General features: G+C 40.5%; 2 protein-coding genes across 2 annotated transcripts in view; one reads left to right on the top strand and one right to left on the bottom strand.

Moving 5' to 3' along the window:
- The window catches only part of LOC134212779 (Fanconi anemia group I protein homolog), a 29,779-nt gene extending 17,810 nt beyond the window's left edge, over window positions 1-11,969 (top strand). Inside the window, exons 4-10 of the mRNA XM_062690943.1 lie at window positions 8,143-8,480; window positions 8,543-8,936; window positions 9,018-9,182; window positions 9,243-9,394; window positions 9,461-10,317; window positions 10,757-10,973; window positions 11,034-11,969. Coding sequence (XP_062546927.1) covers window positions 8,143-8,480; window positions 8,543-8,936; window positions 9,018-9,182; window positions 9,243-9,394; window positions 9,461-10,317; window positions 10,757-10,973; window positions 11,034-11,856 — 2,946 coding nt within the window. The 3' untranslated portion in view covers window positions 11,857-11,969. The remainder of the gene's footprint in view (window positions 1-8,142; window positions 8,481-8,542; window positions 8,937-9,017; window positions 9,183-9,242; window positions 9,395-9,460; window positions 10,318-10,756; window positions 10,974-11,033) is intronic.
- The window catches only part of LOC134212785 (histidine-rich glycoprotein-like), a 299,313-nt gene that overhangs the window by 174,110 nt on the left and 102,434 nt on the right, over window positions 1-22,769 (bottom strand). The window lies entirely within an intron of this gene.

Raw genomic sequence — 22,769 nt, 5'->3', positions numbered from 1 at the left:
GTCGTAGCCACGCTTACATTTAGCTAGCTAGGTATTTATTAAAAAACAAAGTATTCAAGACATTCGTAGGGAATTGACTGCTGGATTCACTGAGTAGAAGTTTTTCAAAACTAGGAACGTGGTGTCAGTTTTATTTTGTTATGCCTCACTTCGAAGAGCAATAATAAAAATACCACACATTATAATTACAGTGACTATAATAACAGTGTCGACAAGTGTCAGAATTGGAACAGAATCGTCTGTCAGTTCCATACAAATGCGCGTTCCAAACGAGCAGGAGACCTGTCAAACGTGGCACATGACGTTACTCTTCTTATAGGACTCTAATTATAATGATGGTATATGAACAATTTTATGACGGCTTTATTCTTGATAATTTTTACTAATAGTAGGGAATAGGCGTGATGAAGCTTTACTTTGTCACCGAAAAGTGAATCCTATAGCTGACTCATAACTGATCATTAGTACATGATAGATAATGACAGTTAGTTTGGAAACGATCAAGCTACTTATTAGAACATAATAATAGTAATACCTTGACAAAGGAATAACAATGAAAAAGACTAAATGCACGAACAGTTTCCACTTTTTACAAGACATAACTTACATTGCGTTTGATAGTATTGACACAGGATGAACCAATAACTTAGGCAAACAAAGTAATTCAAGAAACGCATACTTCATACCTTCTGACCATAAAGACAAGAATGACATCGTACAGATCAATATATATGATTCGGCAATTGAGCCTCCAAAATAAACGAAAGAATTAAAAAAAATGTATGTGATTAGGAATGAGATAATGGGAGAGAGTATCTATTAGAGTTGTAAATGTAATGTCTTTTGAGCCAGTTCAACAGTGTCTTAATGGACGACATGATCCTTGTACGGCTGGGAAACTGCTTCAAAAGTTATTAACACTTCATTTTTTATAAATCGGGGATTGAACACTTTCTTATACTTGATAAAAAAAAACTTCCGGCTCAGTTTCTACGATGAAGCATTGGCAACATGTTCCATGTGAGTCGAATAAACTGTTTCGGTCGATTTTGACCGCGTACAATGACAATAGATTTCTAAATAACATAAAAACTGACAAAATAATTTGACTCTGGCAAGGAAATGACAAAACTGACTTTAAACTATTACGATGTTAGTTAGCAGTAGACCTCTCTGACTATTCATGAACGTAATTCCCTACGATTCAGTTGCAACAGCGACTTCTTGGACGTGTACGGCTGGAAAACTGCTTCGAAGGGAATTATGCAACGTTTTCATCAAATGCCTGGTGCAAAGGTTTCTACTCTCTTCAGAGTCCCGCGAGTAAACCTATATAAAAAAAAAAAAAATTAAGAATGATTATGGGAACGGTTCGGCACTTCGTCTCATAGCTCCTATTTCCATCCCATCAAAAACACAGCAATGAAAAGGTATTTGATTTGACAAAAAGAAACGGCAATATTGGTGCTCTGAGATGTGAGATGGAAAATGGAACAGTTCCCTTTTATATTCAAAAGTTTTTTTATCGATATTATTTTGCCACCCATTTTTTATTAACTTACATACAATTTTTTTTCTTCTTTATTAAAGAGGCTTTTAGCTCTTGGCTGGTTCACCTCTGGATTTAGAAATTATAGTTTATTAAAATTTATGGATTTCTAATAAGATACCATGGTTTTATTAGATTTTCATTTGTTTTTTCTCAGAAAGCCACGTCGTGTCCAAAATCTCAAAATCTCAATAATTTACAATAGGCAATGCAAAAATAGTGACTTTAGTGACCATTTTCCGGAGAATAGTGACTTTAGTGACTTTTGGATGCAAATAGTGACTTTTTAGTAACTAGACTCAAAATAGTGACCAAATCACTAAAAAGTGACTCCCTACCAGGCCTGGATTTGCCAACTGCACGGTATGGCGCACCTCGGAACTCGAGCTACAAGGCGGCTTGTGTCAGAACGGTTCGTTTGGTCTTCGACGAACAGGGACATCAACCGGTTTGTCCGGGAATGCCAGGAATGCCAATTATCAAAAGTCAATCGCCACACCATGTCGCCAATTGGATCGTTCGACCCACCTTAATCCCGATTCCGCAATATCCATGTTGACCTCGTGGGACCGTTACCACCGTCAAATGAGAATCGTTATCTCCTAACAGTTTTAGATCGGTTCACCCGGTGGCCTGAAGCCATTCCGTTCCCTGATATAACTGTGCCAACCGTTGCTAAAGCCTTAACACATCATTGGATTTCCCGATTCGGAACCCCGGAAACAATCACGACGGATCAGGGTCGCCAGTTTGAATCCGATTTGTTTCGGGAGTTGACCTTTATCTTGGGAGTACACCATATCAGAACTACAGCCTACCATCCGCAGTCCAATGGAATGGTAGAAAGGTTTAATCGGACTCTGAAATCGGCGCTCATGTGCAAAAACGCAAATCGCTGGAGTGACGAACTGCCAATTCCGCATTCCGAGACGACTTGAAGTGTTCTTCGGCTGATCTTTTATATGGACAACCTCTGCGTGTGCCTGGTGAATTTTTCGATCCGCCAGTGGACTCGGTCGATCGTACCGAGTTGGCCAAATTTTTGCACGAAACGTTTCCCAGACTACGACCCCTACGTAAACATCACTATGCGAAGCCAACAATCTTTGTCTATAAGAATCGACAATAGTGTGACCATGTCTTCGTCCGTATCCATGCGTTAGACGTTCACTGCAATGGCCCTACGAGGGTCCGTATAAGGTCGCCGAGCGGCATTAAAAATACTTCGACGTCCTCATTGCTGGGAAGCATCAAAGAATAACGGTTGATCGATTGAAACCAGCCTACGTATGTGAAGAGAATGTTTCCAGTTATCCTGCAGAAGATTGCAACAGTAAAGTTACGCCATCTGGACACCGTGTACGGTTTTTGGCGTAACTGGGGAGGTTCCTGTGGGTATCGAATGGACGCACCCTAGTTTGGCTGTCGATTGGAGAGCTACCCTAACGGAGAGAGTGAGATGAGTTGTCATTATCGGAGTCACGACGCGAATAAACACGTTACATTCGAGAGGAGAAAATAAATTAAGTTTTTATTAGTATAATAAAAACTCGGTATTATCATTTTTCCGGTGTCGTCCCCCCACCAGTGTGGGGGCCTGGATGAAATAACCAAAGCCGGAGATCTGGTGGCTGCACTGAGAGATCAGTGTGGCGTTGTAATCCGGGATACCGCGATTCGGTTAAAGAAGGTTCTAGCGGAAACGAAGGTCCCCACATTCCAAGTAGCTTTGGCTGATGTCAAGAAGGTTCTGGTTCTGGATAAGGCCAAGGTGAAGGTGGGTTGGTCAGTATGCCCGATGAGCATAAACCAACAAACCTTCGGCCTGCTTTAAGTGCTTTGATTTTGGACATAAGTCATATGACTGCAGTGGTCCAGATCAGAGTAGGCTATGCCGGAGATGTGGAGCTGAAGGACACTAAGGTGTTTGATTTGCGCTCCTGGCGTAGACAACAAACACCCATCCAATGTGCTGGCCTGTCCGGCTTCAAAACTGGTTCGTACAAGGCAGCAGGGACTATGTCCAAGGTCTTGACGATCCCTCCCCAGGCCATCTGCGAGTTGTGGCGCCTGCCTAGGATGTGGTGGGGTTTGACAGTGGGCCCTGTTAAACCTCTATAAAAAGCTGCATGAATCCGCAAGTAGGCTCCGCCAAAGCGACCGTGTGCCGTACAAAGCGCACAAGGCCAAGTCCTGGTGTTAGGTGGGGCGCTAAACAGCCCTGACACGACGGCCCTCCGACGAGACAGGAGGTTTGCGCATGCCCAATAAGCCGCCTTTAAAAACAACTATTACGAACGACATAGAAGATAATACGACTCGATACAATCGGCAACGACCTAGGCGACGAATAAAGGATCACGATTGGAAACTTGGAACATGGAACTGCAAGTCGCTAGGCTTCGCAGGTTGCGACAGGATAATCTACGATGAATTACATCCCCGCAACTTCGATGTCGTAGCGCTGCAGGAAATCTGCTGGACAGGACAGAAAGTGTGGAAAAGCGGGCATCGAGCGGCTACCTTCTACTCTACCAAAGCTGTGGCACTAGCAACGAGCTGAGAACCGGCTTCATAGTGCTGGGAAAGATGCGTCAACGCGTGATTGGGTGGCAGACAATCAACGCAAGGATGTGCAAGCTGAGGATAAAAGGCCGTTTCCTCAACTATAGCATCATCAACGTGTTCTGCCCACACGAAGGGAGATCCGACGACGAGAAAGAAGCGTTCTATGCGCAGCTGGAGCAGACATACGATGGATGCCCACTGCGGGACGTCAAAATCGTCATCGGTGACATGAACGCTCAGGTAGGAAGAAAGGAATGTATAGACCGGTCATCGGACCGGATAGTCTGCATACCGTATCGAACGACAACGGCCAACGATGCATAAACTTTGCAGCCTCTCGCGCAATGATAGTCCGAAGTACTTTCTTCCCCAGCAATAATATCCACAAGGCCACATGGAAATCACCTAATCATGTAACGAAAAACCAAATCGACCACGTTCTAATCGACGGTAAATTCTTCTCCGACATCACGAACGTCCGCACTTACCGCAGTGCGAATATTGAATCCGACCACTACCTCGTTGCAGTCCCAAGTAACACAACTTGTTTTATAGACGTTTATAATGCACATATGATACATAGTATCATGCTTTTCTTCATGAATGCATTACCTTTTTTCGTACACTTATAAGCCCAAAAAAGCGCAAAAAATGGCGTCTTATAAAACATCATTCTTGCCACAAAATATGTTATTAATTCTGTCTATATAACTAATATATTTGTCTTATATGAACATTACATAACATACTATAACAAATGAAGTATAGAAAACGTTTTGAAATACTTTCATAGTACATTTTTATATGTTATATATTAGTAATAATTTATATTATTAATACTAATAAGTTGTTATTCAGTTATACAAAAGTCTTAAATATGCCCTTATTTACAAGTATATTTTAAGCCACGCAATAATTATGACAATAGATATGACATTTTATTTCGTTTATATATTTATATTTCGATTACTTAATGGCGAGTCATGATGCGCATAAAGTTGATTTACAGCAAATTTATTTAAATCATAGACTGAAATGAGTTCGTACTTATTGGGGGAAATGTCTTTTTCCCTTGCCGTTCAAGATTTATTTTGGAACCTTCTATTATACTCGCTGAAAATTCTTTGGTCATCTATAAAAGTAAAGAAAGCATTCAAAAAATGTTATTTGTTGAGATATATTCTGATAGAACACCCCAAAACATGGCAATGAAGTCTTTTCCGGAGGCATCACAGTGCCAATCAAAATATTTGTTACTAGCCGTAAAAAGTTGAGGTTTAAAAAAAAAAACAATAATATAGTTCATTCGTAAATCCCATTATGTGTATATGTTTGACCGCGTTTTGGTCATAATTTTGAAACGCAAGAATCAGGCGGGTCAATTTTCAATAGCAAATAATATGATTGTAACATGCTAGAATAACGTAATACGAGGAGCATGAAAAATCATCAAATTATCATAATTTTCAGTGTAATACAAATATGTTTTCCTGCAGCAGATGACTTAAAAAAATATCACTCAATTGGTGAAACTTAATTTATTGGTAGAATATAACTGTCAAATGTTCATTTTTGTAAGAGTCCTATTCCCTGTACGATAAAGGGAAAAAGAATTATTATTTATCGAATTAATTTAAAACAAGTAATATTTATTAGTATACGTATTATACGTATATATTATTATACGTATGTCTGCGCTCAAAACTCTCGACGGTGTACAACACGCGTCGGAGTCGTCCGCCGCGGCCAAGACACCGGCGGCTACAAGACAGTAGACTAGCCTAAGACTACGCGCAGCAGCTGGAAGTGGTACTCCCAACAGAAGAGCAGCTGGGCGCAGCGTCTGTTGAAGATGGCTGGAGAGATATTCGATCTGCCATTGGAAGCACCGCAACCGCAGCACTAGACACGGTGGCCCCGGATCAGAGAAACGACTGGTATGACGGCGAATGTGAGCAGTTAGTTGAGGAGAAGAATGCAGCATAGGCGAGATTGCTGCAACACCGCACGAGGGCGAACGAGGCACGATACAAATGGTCGCGGAACAGACAAAACTCGATTTTCCGGCGGAAAAAGCGCCAGCAGGAAGATCGAGACCGTGAAGAGACGGAGGAACTGTACCGCGCTAATAACGCACGAAAGTTCTATGAGAAGTTGAACCGTTCACGTAAGGGCCACGTGCCACAGCCCGATATGTGTAAGGGCATAAACGGGAACCTTCTTACAAACGAGCGTGAGGTGATCCAAAGGTGGCGGCAGCACTACGAAGAGCACCTGAATGGCGATATGGCAGACCACCAGGAGAGCTGTTTAAACACGGTGGTGAGGCACTGGCTAGAGCGCTGCACTGGGTGATTACCAAGGAGGATGATGTTCTGCCGCCGGAGTGGATGGAAGGTGTCGTGTGCCCCATCTACAAAAAGGGCGATAAGCTGGACTGTAGCAACTACCGCGCAATCACATTGCTGAACGCCGCCTACAAGGTACTATCCCAAATTTTATGCCGCCGACTAACTCCAATTGCAAGAGAGTTCGTGGGGCAGTACCAGGCGGGATTTATGGTTGAACGCTCTACCACAGACCAGGTGTTTGCCATACGTCAGGTATTGCAGAAATACCGCGAATACAACGTGCCCACACATCATATATTTATCGACTTCAAAGCCGCATATGATACAATCGATCGGGACCAGCTATGGCAGCTAATGCACGAAAACGGATTTCCGGATAAACTGATACGGTTGATCAAGGCGACGATGGATCGGGTGATGTGCGTAGTTCGAGTTTCAGGGGCATTCTTGAGTCCTCGGCAAGGTGATGGTCTTTAGTGTCTGCTATTCAACATCGCTTTGGAGGGAGTAATACGAAGGGCAGGGATTGACACGAGTGGTACGATTTTCACGAAGTCCGTCCAGTTATTTGGTTTCGCCGACGACATTGATATCATGGCACGTAACTTTGAGAGGATGGAGGAAGCCTACATCAGACTGAAAAGCGAAGCTAAACGGATTGGACTAGTCATCAACACGTCGAAGACGAAGTACATGATAGGAAGAGGCTCAAGAGAGGTCAATGTAAGCCACCCACCACGAGTTTTTATCGGTGGTGACATAATCGAGGTGGTTGAAGAATTCGTGTACTTGGGCTCACTGGTGACCGCCGATAACGATACCAGCAGAGAAATTCGGAGGCGCATAATGGCTGGAAATCGTACGTACTTTGGACTCCGTAAGACGCCGTCGCCGTCGTACCAAACTGACTATCTACAAAACGCTTATAAGACCGGTAGTTCTCTACGGACACGAGACCTGGACGATGCTCGTGGAGGACCAACGCGCACTGGGAGTTTTTGAAAGGAAAGTGTTGCGTACCATCTATGGTGGCGTGCAGAAAAAAAACAAGGCAGCGTAATCGTTGCTACAACGATTAGTATATGAGAACAAGACTGATGTTACCCTGCTTTCGGACCCGTATTGCTTCCTGCCGAGTACGGCAGTTGGATAGCGGACAAGTCCAGAACAGTGTCAATATGGGCAATACCAAATACAGGACTACAATACCCAATACAGGAAATATTTTCATCTCCTGACGATCAGGGTTTCGTTATAGCCATTCATTCGACTTCGTAGGTGGTAAGGTGGTAAGTAGAGTTCGCAATAGTCTTCCCCAGGTCTTCCCCTGGTGATACGTTATGGTTTTAGTGGGTCGTGTGAGGTCGTGTTGAATACTATCGGAGTGTTTGTCGTCCTTGTTTTTATTTGTTTGTCTCTTAGCTTTTTTGCCGATTTTTTTGTATCTATTAAAGAGATTTTCAGCCCACTGCTGGCTCGACTCTACTTTTTGCTGATTTTCCAATTTCTTCCTCCTAAATTGCTCTATATTTCAACTGCAACTAGGCTTCCTTCGCAACATAGTATTCTTTTAGTATTTCCTCATTTACTACCTAATTGATTTGCCATTCTGCTTTCTTTGTTTAATATTTTCTAAAAAATGATAATCCAAATTTTCGTTATTGAAAATTTCAGATCGACGGTTTCCATTCGATGCGCATCGTGACATTCCTTTTCCCACTGATTCGGATTTCCCACACCATTCGTGATGCATTCATAGAAGTGCTCCGTAAGGCCATGTACCACAGTGAGGCGCATACGAGAATGATGGGCGTTTTCGGTTTCTGTGCCTTGCTGAAGCAGCTCAAGAATAACAACTCGAGACGCGCCGTGCTCGGAGGTTCTGCTGGCAATCTGACACAGCTGTCGATTTCGGGAATGTCACTGCTGTCGCAGTCTACGCTGGGACGGGCGGACAATCCCGACATGCACTTCGACATGCTGACGTTGGAGATTTTGGGAATCTTGAGACGGTATCCAATGACATTTTCAATGTTCGAACGGTTGGACTCATTTCAGATTGAATTATTTTCAGCTGCTTCACACAAACGGTGGAGATTCGCGAACTCATGTACAGAAGCCTTGGTCGGGCAGTGGAGTTCAATGGAAAATTACTGCCACATGTGCTGCAGTTCATCGATTGGCACTTCAGCAGCTGTTTCAACGAATCGCTGGAAGGAACGCTAGAGATTGATTTTGAAAAGTGCGTCCGATATCGATGTGACGATAATGACGATGGCGATTCCGAGGAGGAACAACAGCAACAGTTGGATGTTTACGATAATATAGGAACATTGACTAGCTTTATAGTGCACTGTGTGGTTCTTTGTGAGCAACAGCACGTTGAATACGACACTGACGGCGTTAGGAAGCATCTGGACAACATTGTTGAACAAATTGAAAAGATCACGCTGGATAGCCTGGAGATAGTAAGTTTTTCAGTCAAATTTAAAGTGGAAACAAAGAGCATCTTGTGTGGCCGCCACGTAAATAAGTCCATTTGATTTCAGATTGGAACATTGGATGCAAAAACCTGCGTAATAGGATGTCATTATTTGAACACAATCGAGGCTGGTATGGCTTATTGTATTTGGAGCGCAAAGTCCGACAACAGCTATCTAAAGAATTTACTGAAACTGTTCAAACATCATCAGATCAGCTACGATAGAATAAAGGTTTGCTAATAACTACCAGGCAATCAACGGTTCATTGCTTATTTTTTATTTGAGTTGCAGAAAATGGAACCCAAGAGAGGGGGTAGGAAAGGAAACAATGAAACGATAGCACCAACTGCAGCTGCCGGAGGAATCGTCAAAGGAGTTATATTCAAGCCTGAGAATATCTGGGAATTAGCCACCGCTGAACGTTTGCTGAAAATTCTTTTTGAGTAATTGTTGATTGTGCTTCTAAATAAATGCAAAAATGTAAATCTATCCTCATTCTATCATTTCAGTGATTCGACCAGCTACGCTTCGCAACAGGACCTAGAAGCCGTACGATCACATCGTGAGTTGCTTCAGTATGCTGTGAAAACTGCTTCCGACAAAATGGAAGCACTTCGAAACACTCCTGACTATTGGCAAATCGCGCATAGCAAACGTATTTTTGGTCATTTGTGCGAGTGTGGAAAAATCATCTACGATCGTTGTGTCAGGAAAACGAACGAACTTTGTAGTAATGGCAATGTGCAAGTTGCTTTATACGCTGGAGAAGCTTTCCGGCAGGCTCTTTTATCGACGCTGGCTGTTTATGAGAGGAAATTCAACGATTTTCTGAGGCTAATCAGCTGCACCCTAGGAAATACCTTCAAATCAGACCTCCTGCAAACCATGCATGAAATTATTGACAAATGCTTTGAGGATGGAGCAGAATCAGAAATGGCAGGCGAGAAAACCGTTGGCAATCTTTTTCTTTGCCTTGAGATTCTATACCAATCTAATGTTCTGGATAACGATCATCTGAATATGGCCTACACATGGTTGCAGACCTTCTGCGCCAATAACAAGCTTAAAATAAAATCTCTCGGTTTTGTGCATAGAATTTTGTTTGAGCTGCGAATGCGAACCCAAACGGGGGCCTATTTCGACACTGTGTCCATGCTGGTTGAGCGCAAATTCGGTCAAATTGAGGAGGATGAGCTCACGCCCAGTTTCACGCTAAAATCGATCAGTTCGCTTACAGTGGAACCGGCTATGTTCGCGCTCTGTAACGTTACGAAGCACCAGTTGGATGATGTGGATCATTTCATTTTACGAACCAACAGCGTATTGGGCAGGCTAAAAATCTATGGCCACGGAGAGAATGACGAATGTAAGTATCACCCAGAGATGGTATTGCGATCATTTAAGAAAGCTCATATTCCAAAAACTCATTACAGAAGTTGAATTTTAAAATAGTATAAGTCAGGTCCTACTGATGTTCAATTCAAATTATGCCGCGTAGGCGCGGTTGCGTATGGCTAGTCATGTGAGATGTAAGATCGATAAGATAGATATCGGCAAATGGAGATTATGCATATTACACTGCCAAACAAGAAATCAAACAACTATAAATTCATGACACACGCAGATCATCAAATAGAATTAAATGAGCGGCCTAATTTGAAATCGAAATTGTGTTTTTTTGAGCCACATTAGTTTGATTTGTAATGATTATGCTAGATATATTCCTATTTATATTGATTCAAATTAAAATTATGTTTCAATTCCCAAATCATTTCTAGCTAACAATATTCTTTAATTCTTCACAGATCTTCATCAGCTGAAATCAATCGAGAGGTCAATGTGTTCCCAGTTGGTCCATATTATGTCGGTTGTCACTCATTTGGCCAATACTCAACTCCCACTTGGAGCATGCATGGATTCGCTACTGAAGCTGCTGATCAACGTTTACCTATGTCTAACCAACCTAACCAAACACTTCATCAATCGCCATTCGGTGACTGCAGTATCCCATGATTCAACCAAGTAAGTTTAAATATCAACTCATCTAGTTGAAAGAAATCTTCAAAATATCATACTTTCCAGATTCAACCTCGTTATCAAATCGTCCAAGCCATTGGCAGTTCGCATCTATAATCTATTTCCATTCATCGAGGAAAACATCCTCGGGCAAGCCGAACAGAACGATTCAGATGACGACTCAAACGACAAGACAAATATCAAAACTGCTCAAAACGCAAAAAAGAATCGGGAAAAGGTCCTCCGTCAAACGAAGCTCATTCCCAAGCTGGTGTTCCGTATCGAAACATTCAACAAATTTGTTTTGCTTCTGAGCAAAAAGACCAAGAAAGATCTGACTTATCTCCTGCACATCGGAACTGTTCGAGACTTCCGGATCAAAGAGCCTGCCTTGATTGAGGCGATCAAAAACGCGTGCGATGGCCGAGCTGATGTAGCTGGCTCGGAGTTCGGAGACTTGGCCGATCTGGATGTTCAAGAAGACGAAAATGAGGCGCTCTTTCTTCGACCGACGGAATCATCGGAGTTGGTCGGCGCTGCCGCATCACTGGGACCGGAAGAAAGTCAACTAAATGAGCAGGAATCGAACACAGAAACGTCCGACGTTGGTGATGAGAATCAAGCGTTGAAGAACTTGGCTTTACTCAACGAGCGGAGCAAGCGGAAATCGCGCAAGAAACGATCCAGTACAGAGGATGACCCTGGAGCCGCGCGAGGAGGCGATCCTGGAGCTAGTAAGAAAAGGAAAGTGACGAAAAAGAAGGCTGAATCACCGAAAATCAACAAGAGGGCGCTGGAGACTATCAACGAGATAGCAGCGGTAAAGGTGACAACGTCCAAAACGTTGGGACCCATTCGACGTACTTCGAGGGGATCAAAGAAGAGCTGAACAGCAAGTAGGTATACGACATATTTAAGAAATATGCTGGTCAAATATTAGTATGTAGGACCTACATTGTAGGTACACTTGGGGTCAATGAAAATGTCAATTTTAAAAACGGACTATGTGTAAAACATGTGTTGCTTCGAAAAAGTTCCTCTGTGTAAGGCCGCGTTGCAACTAATAACTACTAATAGTTATCTATTGCTACAAAATGTTGTTCCTCCGAATAGCTCTCTTGGGACAACTTGGATGATCTAAGACGGGAACCAAAGAAAATTTCTTGCGTCCGTACGGGTTGAAAGCTTACTTTATTCTAACATAAAAATTATTCTTACAAAAATAATGTATATATAATGCGTGTGTGTGCTTGTGTGTGAGGGTGTCTACAAATGCCTGTATGGGTGGACAGGGTTGGTTCGCTCTGAGGAGTATTCAAGAGAAGGTGTAAAAACTTCTCTTTTCTCGATCTGTTATCCGAGTGTATTGTGCAGAAATACACTTTATCTTTGTATGAGGGAGCGTGCGTAGTATCCACTCTTCATTACACAAGTCCACAAGTCTGAAGAGTACAGGAAAATGATAATTAGCTGTTTACCAAAATGCATACATTTAGGCTATATTTTAAATCTTCCATGTAAATACGCTGTTGTGAGCGCCTAAACATAGACCATTTTGTACACAATATCAAAACACACGCGACCGAAAATATTCTTACTCTTTATCGATCATGTTTCTCTTGGCTTCAATCACACGTACGTGTGAACGCTCTCGAGTGTGAATCAATACACTTCTCTTTATTTGTAAAATCTCTACACATTTCAAGACGAAGTGTGAGAAATGACCAACCCTGTGGGTGGACTGTATACTCGAAGCGGAGTTATGTTTTGATTGGACGTAACATCTTCCCGGGGCCTTGAAATTACTTGATTTCTAAACATCACTCGGCACCAACATCTTTACCATCCAAAGGAAGCAAACAAATCTTTTTACCTGCTCGCTTAGTGGTCCCGTCTTTCGTCCTCAGGGTCACCACACGCGTGAGACCATCGGTTCCTGGATGCGTGTCAATGATCCGTGCCAATGACCACTGAAGAGGATGGTTATTCCTGTCGACAATTAACACGAGCGCATCAGCCTTGAATCGGGTGATCTTGTAGTACTTTTGTCGGAATTAGTACAAAAGGCCGAATCACAAAAGCCCGAACCACAGAAGGCCGAATCATAAAAGCCCGAAAATGTTCTAGCATACCACAAAAGGCCAAATGGTACAAAAGATCGAATCTCAATAGGCCGAATAATACAAAAGGCCGAATCATTACAAAATTCCACCAAGAGAACTTGGAATACTGAAAAAAATAACGTTTATTTTTATTATGCTGTCCCATAAAGAAAAACTTGACGTGATCAATCTTATTATCATTATTATCTTATTTGTTGAAAGAAGATGTATGATGGTGTTTACAGGCTCAATGAATTCAGATATATTACATAATAAATCAGTCTTCATTGCAGTAATGCAAGGATGAACATAACTGAACACTGTATACATATACATATTAGGTTAGCACTTTTAAGTAACAGGGTAATTCAAGAGGTCATTTGTTTGTTTCCTACGTTGATGTAGTAAACTAATCATCCTCATCACTAGTATTAGGAAAAGTCAAATTCTGAAATCTGATGCACGAACCCGAGTTGAATTTAACCGGATTCATGGCTCATAGAACCGGTTCGCCGATTTGCATAATTGTACGAGTGGTGCGCTTCATGACGCATGGCTGTGCCAATGATGCGCAATACTCACGATCTAATTGGGACATCAAAATCGATTTTTTCGATTGTATGTCATACCCCAGAAACCCATTGCCCAGAAAGTGATTCCCCAGAAATTAATTCCCCTGAATGCACTACTCCCCAGAAAATCATTCCCCAGAATACCACAATCCCCAGAAAGACATTCCCCAGAATACCCCTATCCCCCGAAAGACATTTCCCAGAAAGCCTCCATCCCCCGAAAGACATTCCCCAGAATGTCCTAATCCCCAGAATACCATACCCCAGAATGCACCATTTCCTAGCTTAGACTAAATACTTCGTAATCCCGGGAAAATGCGTATTTTTAAAGAAGGAGTCATCTACACTTTTGCCTTATTCCGGGCAAATGCATACTTTTAAAGAAGGAGTCATCTACTCTTTTGCTTCAACCCGGGCAAATGCGTATTTTAAAGAAGGAGTCATTTAATCTTCTGACTTTTTTCCTGGCAAATGCATACTTTTGAAGAAGTAGTTATCTACTCGTTTGCCTTTTTCCGGGCAAACGCATACTTTTAAAGAAGAAGTCATCTGCTCTTTTGCATTATCCCGGGCAAATGCGTACTTTTAAAGAAGGAGTCGTCTACTATTTTGCATTATCCCGGGCAAATGCGTACTTTCAAAAAATGAGTGATTTACTCTTTTACCTTTTCCGGGCAAATGCATACTTTTGAAGAAGTAGTTATCTACTCGTTTGCCTTTTTCCGGGCAAACGCATACTTTTAAAGAAGGAGTCATCTACTCTTTTGTCTTATTCCAGTTAAATACATACTTCTAAAAATGGAAATCATATATTCTTACGACCCATTGCATTTCATACTCTTTTCAACGATTATGCCAAGTGGGCATTATGCCAAACAGCTTTATGCCAAACGGCATTATGCCAAATGGCATTATACCATATGGGCTTCCCCCAATATGAACAACGAGTATAATGGATTATATGCGCCTTCGTATTATATGTGAGCCCTAACAAACATATCAAATGGGCTCCATTCCGGGCAAATGCGTGCATTAAAATAAGGCAGCATATGTCGTTTTGCCTTATTTCGGGCAAATGCGTACTTCAATATAAGTATTTTTGCATAGAAATATAGTATCTAGTATTTTTAATTTATAGAAATGACAGCGAAAAACATAGTTTCTTAGACTGATACCTTTTTCTGGGAAACGGGTCTTTCTGGGTTTTTGGTTTCTGGGGAATGGGTCATTCGGGGTTTTTTTTTCTGGGGGATGGGTCACTCTGGGGATTTCTTTTCGGGGAAATGGTGCATTCTGGGGAATATCATTCTGGAGAATTGGTCGTTCTGGGAAATGGAATTCTGGGAAATACCATTCTGGGGAACTGATTCTGGGGATTGGTATTCTGGGCATTGACATACAACCGATTTTTTCAATTATGTTTTTAGCTAAAAGCTTTATAATCCACGGTAACGCGGTAACGTTCCCAATTTTATTTCATTTTCTCCTAAGTCCTAATTTAAAAGAAACTGACTCTCGGAAAGAAATCACAAAATTATCCTAATACCTTTTTTTTCTTAAATGAGATTTTTTAATCTACAGATTAAGTTCAACACCGAAATATCTATTCTAAATTATATCAAGTATTTGAATCAAAAAATCATTACAAAATTCCACCAAGAGAACTTGGAATACTGAAAAACGCGCTCGCTCCGGTCTACTTTGTTGCTCTGCCGAATTCCTTCGGCCTTTTGTGATTCGGCTTTATGTGGTTTCGGCCTTTTGTGCATTCGGCCTTTTTTGCTTTCGGCCTTTTGCAATTCAGTCTTTCGTGATTCGGCCTTTCGTAGTAGACCCCTTTTGTCGGCGTTGAAGTTCTTGCAAATAATCTGTCATCCATATTTTCCAAAAATTTTGTTTCAGGTCCTGGTGACCAGCGAACCGGGAAAAAACCGGGAATTGAAAATCACCGGGAAAATGTCGGAAAATATGCGGGAAATTTAAAAACCACCGGGAAAATTTTCAAATCTGTCTCTTTGTAAAAAATAGTGTAATCTCAAACATTATGATAGAATTGGTAGACTCATTTGCTCATTCCATTATATTTCAGAGTTTACAAATTTCTAAAGTAGGTCATGTATTTATGAAGACCCTAGATATCCCATTCAATCAAGTTGGCTAAAGTTGAGTTTCAGACATAGTAATTAATAACAACGCCGGGTTACTTATACCCGGAACACGAGCAATCAACTTTGATTGCACCGATTTTTTTGTATTAAATCTGATTTGAACTTTCCTTAATTTTTAATTATCTCAATCGATTCCTTTTAGATTCTCCATTATCCCATTATCCCCCCTCTTTTATTTCAAATATTGAAACATTTCCAAAGCCATTCAAAAAAGGTGAAAAGATCTTCGTTTTCAACAATAATCTTGTATTCAACAAAAAAATCAAATTTGTCTTACACGATCCTCATGATGCATCAAAGAGTTGTGACGATGGAAATTTGATTCACAGTTACACATTATATTAATTCGTGACATCATATGAGATTTAGGTTCGGTATTCTCGTTTACGGACGAACTATACTTTCAAACGTTAACAAAAATATGGACTTTCGATTTATAGAACACTAGCAGACCCGACAAACTTCGTTTCGCCTAAAATTGATTTATTCTCTGATTAGTACTCGAGTTATGCAGAAATATCTGTTTCATTTGTATGGGAGCCCTCCTTTTCAAAGCGGGGAGGGGTCTCGAACCATCTTAAGAACCTTCCCCGGCCCCAAAAACCTCTTCATACAAATTTTCACGCCGATCGGTTCAGTAGTTTCCGAGTCTATAAGGTTCAGACAGACAGAAATTCATTTTTATGTATATAGATTGTACATATGTTCTTAAAAAATAAGGTTTATTATCAAATTGTTGAATGGTTTGAATAAATGCGATACAGAGGAGATGTTAGAACATTTATTTTTTTTTATATTTTTCGATATTTTTCTGCAGAATCGCAATGTCTAAATAATTTGTCATGAGTTCATACTTACAAGAATAAAACTATCAAACTAATTAATTAAAAAAAGCCAAAATCACTCTTCTACATTTAATTTTGCAGTTGCAGTATAATTGTTTATATGGAATTTCTTTTCTGTTTTTAATATTTATGAATTCGTGGGTTTTAAACCGTCTAAGACGAATTAAGTACTGTCCATTTAATTCCACCAGTTAATTTTCGTTATCTTTGCAGATACGTATTTCGACCACAACTGTGTGATCGTCTTCAGTGTCTTGTACTTGACTCGACTTCGTGGGTTTTGATTTTTTGTTTCTAATACTTATATTTTTTTGTACCGGGAAATTTTTCATAATACCGGGAGAAAACCGGGAAATAACCGGGAATTTGAAATTCAAAATTCACTGGCCACCCTACCTGTAAAAATTGCATTCGTGACAAACGTCCAACTGGGATATCACCATATGATGACTCGAGAATGGCCTGAAACTCGCGTCCGATGATAAAATGTGCAGGAGTAATTGCCGTGATATCGTTCGGATTATCCGATGACGGAACTAATGGTCTTGAATTCAAGATAGCTTCAATTTGGAAGAGTACCGTGGTATATTCCTCGAACGTCAATCCGTGCTCGGCTAAAATCAGCTTAAGATGTGACTTAACCGACTTTACACCTGCCTCCCAAATTCCACCAATATGTGGACTTCTAGGCGGAATAAAAGACCATTCAATGCTTCGTTGAGTGCAAAACTGATCTAGTTTTTTTCCGAAACTGTTCTTCCTTGAAAAGTGCCGATAAGCGATCAAGCTCATTACACGCTCTTTCAAAGTTGGCGTTATCAGATATCATCTTACTAGGCAAACCGCGACGGCTCACAAATCGTGAACCGCCAAGAATGCTTCACTCGTCAAGCTCGATACTGCTTCTAAGTGCAACGCACGTGTACTCATACACACAAAAACACAAACATAACCCTTGGTGTACATGGGTTCCCTTGCCTGCGTCAATGATTTTAAAAGGAATGGACCAGCGAAATCGACTCCGGTTGTAGAAAAAATCGGCGCTGGTTGGACCCTATAGTCCGGAAGATTCCCCATAAGCTGAGTAGCTCGTGATGGTCGCATTCTGAAACACGGAATGCAATGGTGAATGATCTTCTTGATAACGTTCTTTGCTCGTGAATGATAAATTATAAGAGACTTGCGAAGAGCTAATAAAAAATACGTGTGCACTTTTAGATGGTTGAAGACGAAAGAGATCGAATCTGGTTTTATTAATCATCAGTACGCTATTGCTATAATACAGCATATAGAAAGTATACTACACATACATATATATGACATGTTCGAATTATGGTATCGAAAAGGGGTTTAGTCTATTAGGTGAACACATCAGTTCTTTCCCCTTAAATTCAGATTATTATATTTATCTAATTTAGTCATCATGCCTTTTTCGATAGTATTCAAATTTACAATATAATGCTAACATTTTTTTCTTATAATATAATACTAAAAACATAATTCAATAATTTCACTAACTTCAGAACGCAAATCTCATTTGCTCTAAACTTTAACAAAACCATGTTTTCGTTCGACTTGGAGCACAATCATCTCATATTCAATTCTGATCGTGATTTACTTCGCGTGGCGATCGGACTACGTTTCAACTGCATGAATCGTCTTCGTTTGCCATCCGGTTTCTCCGGCACCACAGGAATGTCTGGAAACCCTAGAAATTCGTCCTCAGAGTCACTCGATTCTCTCTGTCTCTTGATACGCTGCAATGGTATCCTCATCCTTGAACCTGTCGGTCGCTTTTCCATTATTTTCAGCTGTGAGCGATGTGCGTTTAAGGTGTTCCTGCCGACGGAAATTCGATATATATTAGTTGATATTCTGGCTACATACTGCGCTATGATCCATTTCTCAAGCGCAGTTTTGTCGTGGTTTCTATAAAATACTTTATCCCCCGGGTTCAACTTGAGAAATGGGTCTTGGGAGGGCGCACTACAGGGTTCATCAATATGTTCGTTGTTGTAAGAGTCTTTAGCCGGAGAGATAATAAGCTGATTTTTGTAACTCTTCTTCGGATGTAAAAGGTCCGTCAACGTTTTAGGTTTAAAACAGAAAATCTTTTCTGATGGAAACATTCCATCTACACTAGACCCAGTATTACGATAATTGGATAGAAAATATAAAATACGTTCCTCTATTTCGAGGCTCTTAGTCAATGGATCTAATAAAAATTTCTTAAAAACATCTTTAGCTGTTCTCACCATTCTCTCCGCCTGCCCGTTGCTACTCGGGTTGTACGGCGGACTTTTCAAAACTTTTATGCCTTGTCTTTCCATGAATGATATAAATTGATGAGCGTTAAACGGAGGACCCCGTCCGTGACTAGCACGTCTGGCAGTCCGAATCTAGAAAAAATGCTACAAATTTATGAATGACTTTAGAGGCCTCAGTTCCAGTTTTCATCAAATCAATCTCTAACCATTTACTGAAGCTATCAACCACCAATAGGAAAACTCGGTGTTCTAAATGGAAAAAATCGGCATGAATGCGACTAAAAGGCCGACTCGTTGGTATCCAAGATGTATCACTAGCTGGTTTAGGCGCGGTAGATGTTTGCAAACATATTTGGCATTGCTTAACGTGCCACTCTATATCATCATTGATTCCTATCCAAAATACACACCGTCTTGCCGTTTGTTTCATTTTAACGATCCCTTGGTGGTTTGCATGAAGCAACTTCAAAATCCCTTATATAGTGTAGCAGGTATGAAAACCCTATCCTGGTATAGAAGACACCCGTCTATTAGTTCAAGATCATACCTCAAAGCGTACGCCTTCCTCCAGTCTGGATCTATACGTTGAGGCCAGCCATTACTTACGTAAAACGCAATTTTTGACAAGAATTCATCTTTTCTGTTTCTTTGGCTATTATAGCATAGTCAAGTGGAAAATCATTGAAGAAATTAATACACTTTATACTGCCACTATCAATGAATTTCGGAACTTCTACATTCAAATGGAACCGAGAACAGAAATCGGCATTTCCCATCTGTGTGGAAGGCCTATAAACTATTTCATAGTCATATATCGACAAGTCCATCATGTACCTCTGCAATCTAGTGACACACAGCTGGTTTTTCCCTTCTTTTCCAAAAATCCCCAGTAACGGTTTATGGTCCGTAAATATCATAAACTTCTGACCGAACAAAAATTTATGAAATTTCTTAACTGTGCACACTACCGCCAGTGCTTCAAGATGTAATATGGGGTATTTTCTCTGTGCAGCATTGAGAGAAAAGGAAGTGAAACTGATAGGTTTCTCTTCTCCGTCAACTATATGAGCAATAACTCCTCCCAGTCCATATGTACACGCGTCAGTAATTACTACAACTGGTTTGTTAGGATCATAAAATTCTAAGATTTCCGCTAAAAGTAACGCCGTTTTACATTGATCAAAAGCTAGCTGACAATGGTCATCCCATGTGAATTTCTTGTTCTTCTTTAGTAACTGATATAGAGGTTCCAAAGTTACTGACAATCTAGGTACAAATTTTCCATAATAATTTACTAGTCCGAGAAAAGCCTTCAGCTCTGATACATCCTTGGGTATTTTGCTTCTTTAATAGTTAAAACTTTTTCCGGTGATGGAAGCAAACCATTATCCGTGATCAAATGTCCTAGATATGGAAGAGAATTTACAAAAACTTACACTTTTTAAATTTATTTTAATATTGACGGAATGTAATGTTTCCATCACCATCATCAGATTCTTTAAACACTTTTCCTTCGTGGCTCCTGCGACTAAAACATCGTCAAGATAACAGCGTACATGTTTCAACCCAGCTAAAATTTGATCCATTATTTTCTGGAATAGAGACGCACTTGAAGAGGCTCCTGTGGTAAACGATTGTAAGTGTATAAACCTTTGATCGTATTTATTACCATAAATTTTCTGGCCCTTTTGAAAGTTGTAACTGCGTGTACGCCCCGCCAAGTCAAGACAACAAAACCACTTACAACCCGATAGAGATGCAAATATGTCTTGCGCCAATGGTAGTGGGTAAGTATTAGGTATTATAATTTTATTTATAGATACCTTACAGTCGATAACCATACGAATATCGTCGTCCTTTTCAAAACAATGACCACCGGTGACGCCCACTCGCTAACCTGGATAGGGGTGATCACCTTCTGTTTTTCAAGAGAGTTTAAATGCTCCCACACTTTGTCCCTAAGCTTAAATGGCACCTCGTATGCTTTTTGAAAATTGGTTGATTATCTTTCAATACTAGATCTGCTTCGTGACCTAAAATTGGTTTGGAAAAATCACCATCAAAACAATTTGGAAACATTGACTTAATATCAATTTCAAAATTACCCATGTTTTTGCATTGATTTCCGAAGATTGCAGTGAATTGAGGCTCATGGCATTAGCAAATGTATTTCTCCAGTGAGGGAAAATACCTCCAACCAATTTCTACCCAAAAGCGGCACAAAGTTGCTTGAACAATCCAAAATGATCAACGATACCTGCTTTTCAATATTGTTAATTTGCACTCTAACTTGAATTTTTCCAAAATGTTTAATCGTTGACCGTTAACTACGATAAGGCTACTAGTGCATTTCATTACTTTTTACATTTGCGAAACAATCTTTATGTGTAGCTAAGCTAATAACAGAAACCGCTGCTCCAGAGTCAACTTCCATGTTAATTTTTCTACCATCTATCGAAACCTCTATTAAGCAAGGAGCATTTGTGAACCCTGTTTTGATCATCATACAAGCATAATCATTGTCAGAATCGTCCGTATCGCGAATGCTTAGTCGTTTGAAATCATAGCTTTCTTCCTTTTCTAAATCCTTTTCCTCTACAAAATTAACAGTGCGTCGGTTTCTCAATTTTAGGCAGTTCCTTTTTACATGACCTCTTTTCTTGCAAAAATTGCAAATCACATTTGCATGAATATCATCGTTCTCAGGTTTGCGACGGTGTTGGTACGACGGGCGATGATTACGATTATCGTACCGGTTGTAATTATTATAATGACCTCTACCTGAATGTTGTTCTCTCCCTGGAGAGCGACTTCGATTGCTATCTAAACTCCGACTACGATACCCGTTTTCATACCTACGTATTTGCTGTCTACCGCACCAATCAGAAGACTCACCGTATTTACTTTGGTTCTGGCCCAAACGATATTTTACTGAATTTATGCTCCTACCACTCTCTTCGTGACCGTTCAGGGTTTGTACACGTAATTTTGCTAACTCAGTTCTAATAACTATTTGTTCTACCTCATCCAAAGCTATATCGTCCTTCATGAGCAACTTCTGCTTCAATTCCTGATCCCTTAACCCAAATATTATGGCGTCTTTTATGGCTTCATCTTTGTGAGCACCGAATCCACATTGAGCTGCAATAAGTTTAATACCTAGCACATAGTTTTCTGCTGGTTCGTCAATTCCCTGCTTCCTCATGTGTAGCCTATGCCTGTGCATCATATTGGGTTCTATTTTATCAAACCGGTTCTTAAGTTTTTCTATCATATCGGCGTAATCTATAGTCATCACGTCCTGCCCCGGATAAAATGGCTTTTCTTCATGTTATCTGCGACATTATTCAACTGATAGAGTATATCCATACGCTCCATATATTGAGCAAAGCTGGATCCTCTAACAAAATGGTCGACGGTTCCAATCAATGAAGACATAATAGTATAATATTACAAGAACAATAGGAACTAAAAGAATAGATAATAAGAAATTGAATAGAACGACTTACGTGACCTTTAATTTACAATGGTGAGCTGGTACTTCCAATGGCTACGGTTTTCGTCCAACCTTTATCTTCCCTAATGACTGGTGCTGACCTTCTCTATACTTGGCTTCCGTCACACCAAAATTCCTCGGTTCATCTGGTACTCAATTGCTGATGCTGATTTATAGCTGGTGCTGACCTTCACACTTCCACTGTTGCTGGCTCACAATCAAGTATTTCGCGGGATATGTTCACTATTTGGTATTTACCACACAAGCCTTTTACGGATTCATGGGATTGATCCTCACTATCCAACACAGTTTTTCAAAGTGCACCTAATGTAATTAATTAGGAATTATACAC

The sequence above is a fragment of the Armigeres subalbatus genome, chromosome 2, assembly GCF_024139115.2.
Source record: "Armigeres subalbatus isolate Guangzhou_Male chromosome 2, GZ_Asu_2, whole genome shotgun sequence".
Taxonomy (NCBI): Eukaryota; Metazoa; Arthropoda; class Insecta; order Diptera; family Culicidae; genus Armigeres; species Armigeres subalbatus.
Note: the sequence above shows the minus strand (reverse complement) of the source record. Positions and strands in the feature narration are given on the sequence as shown.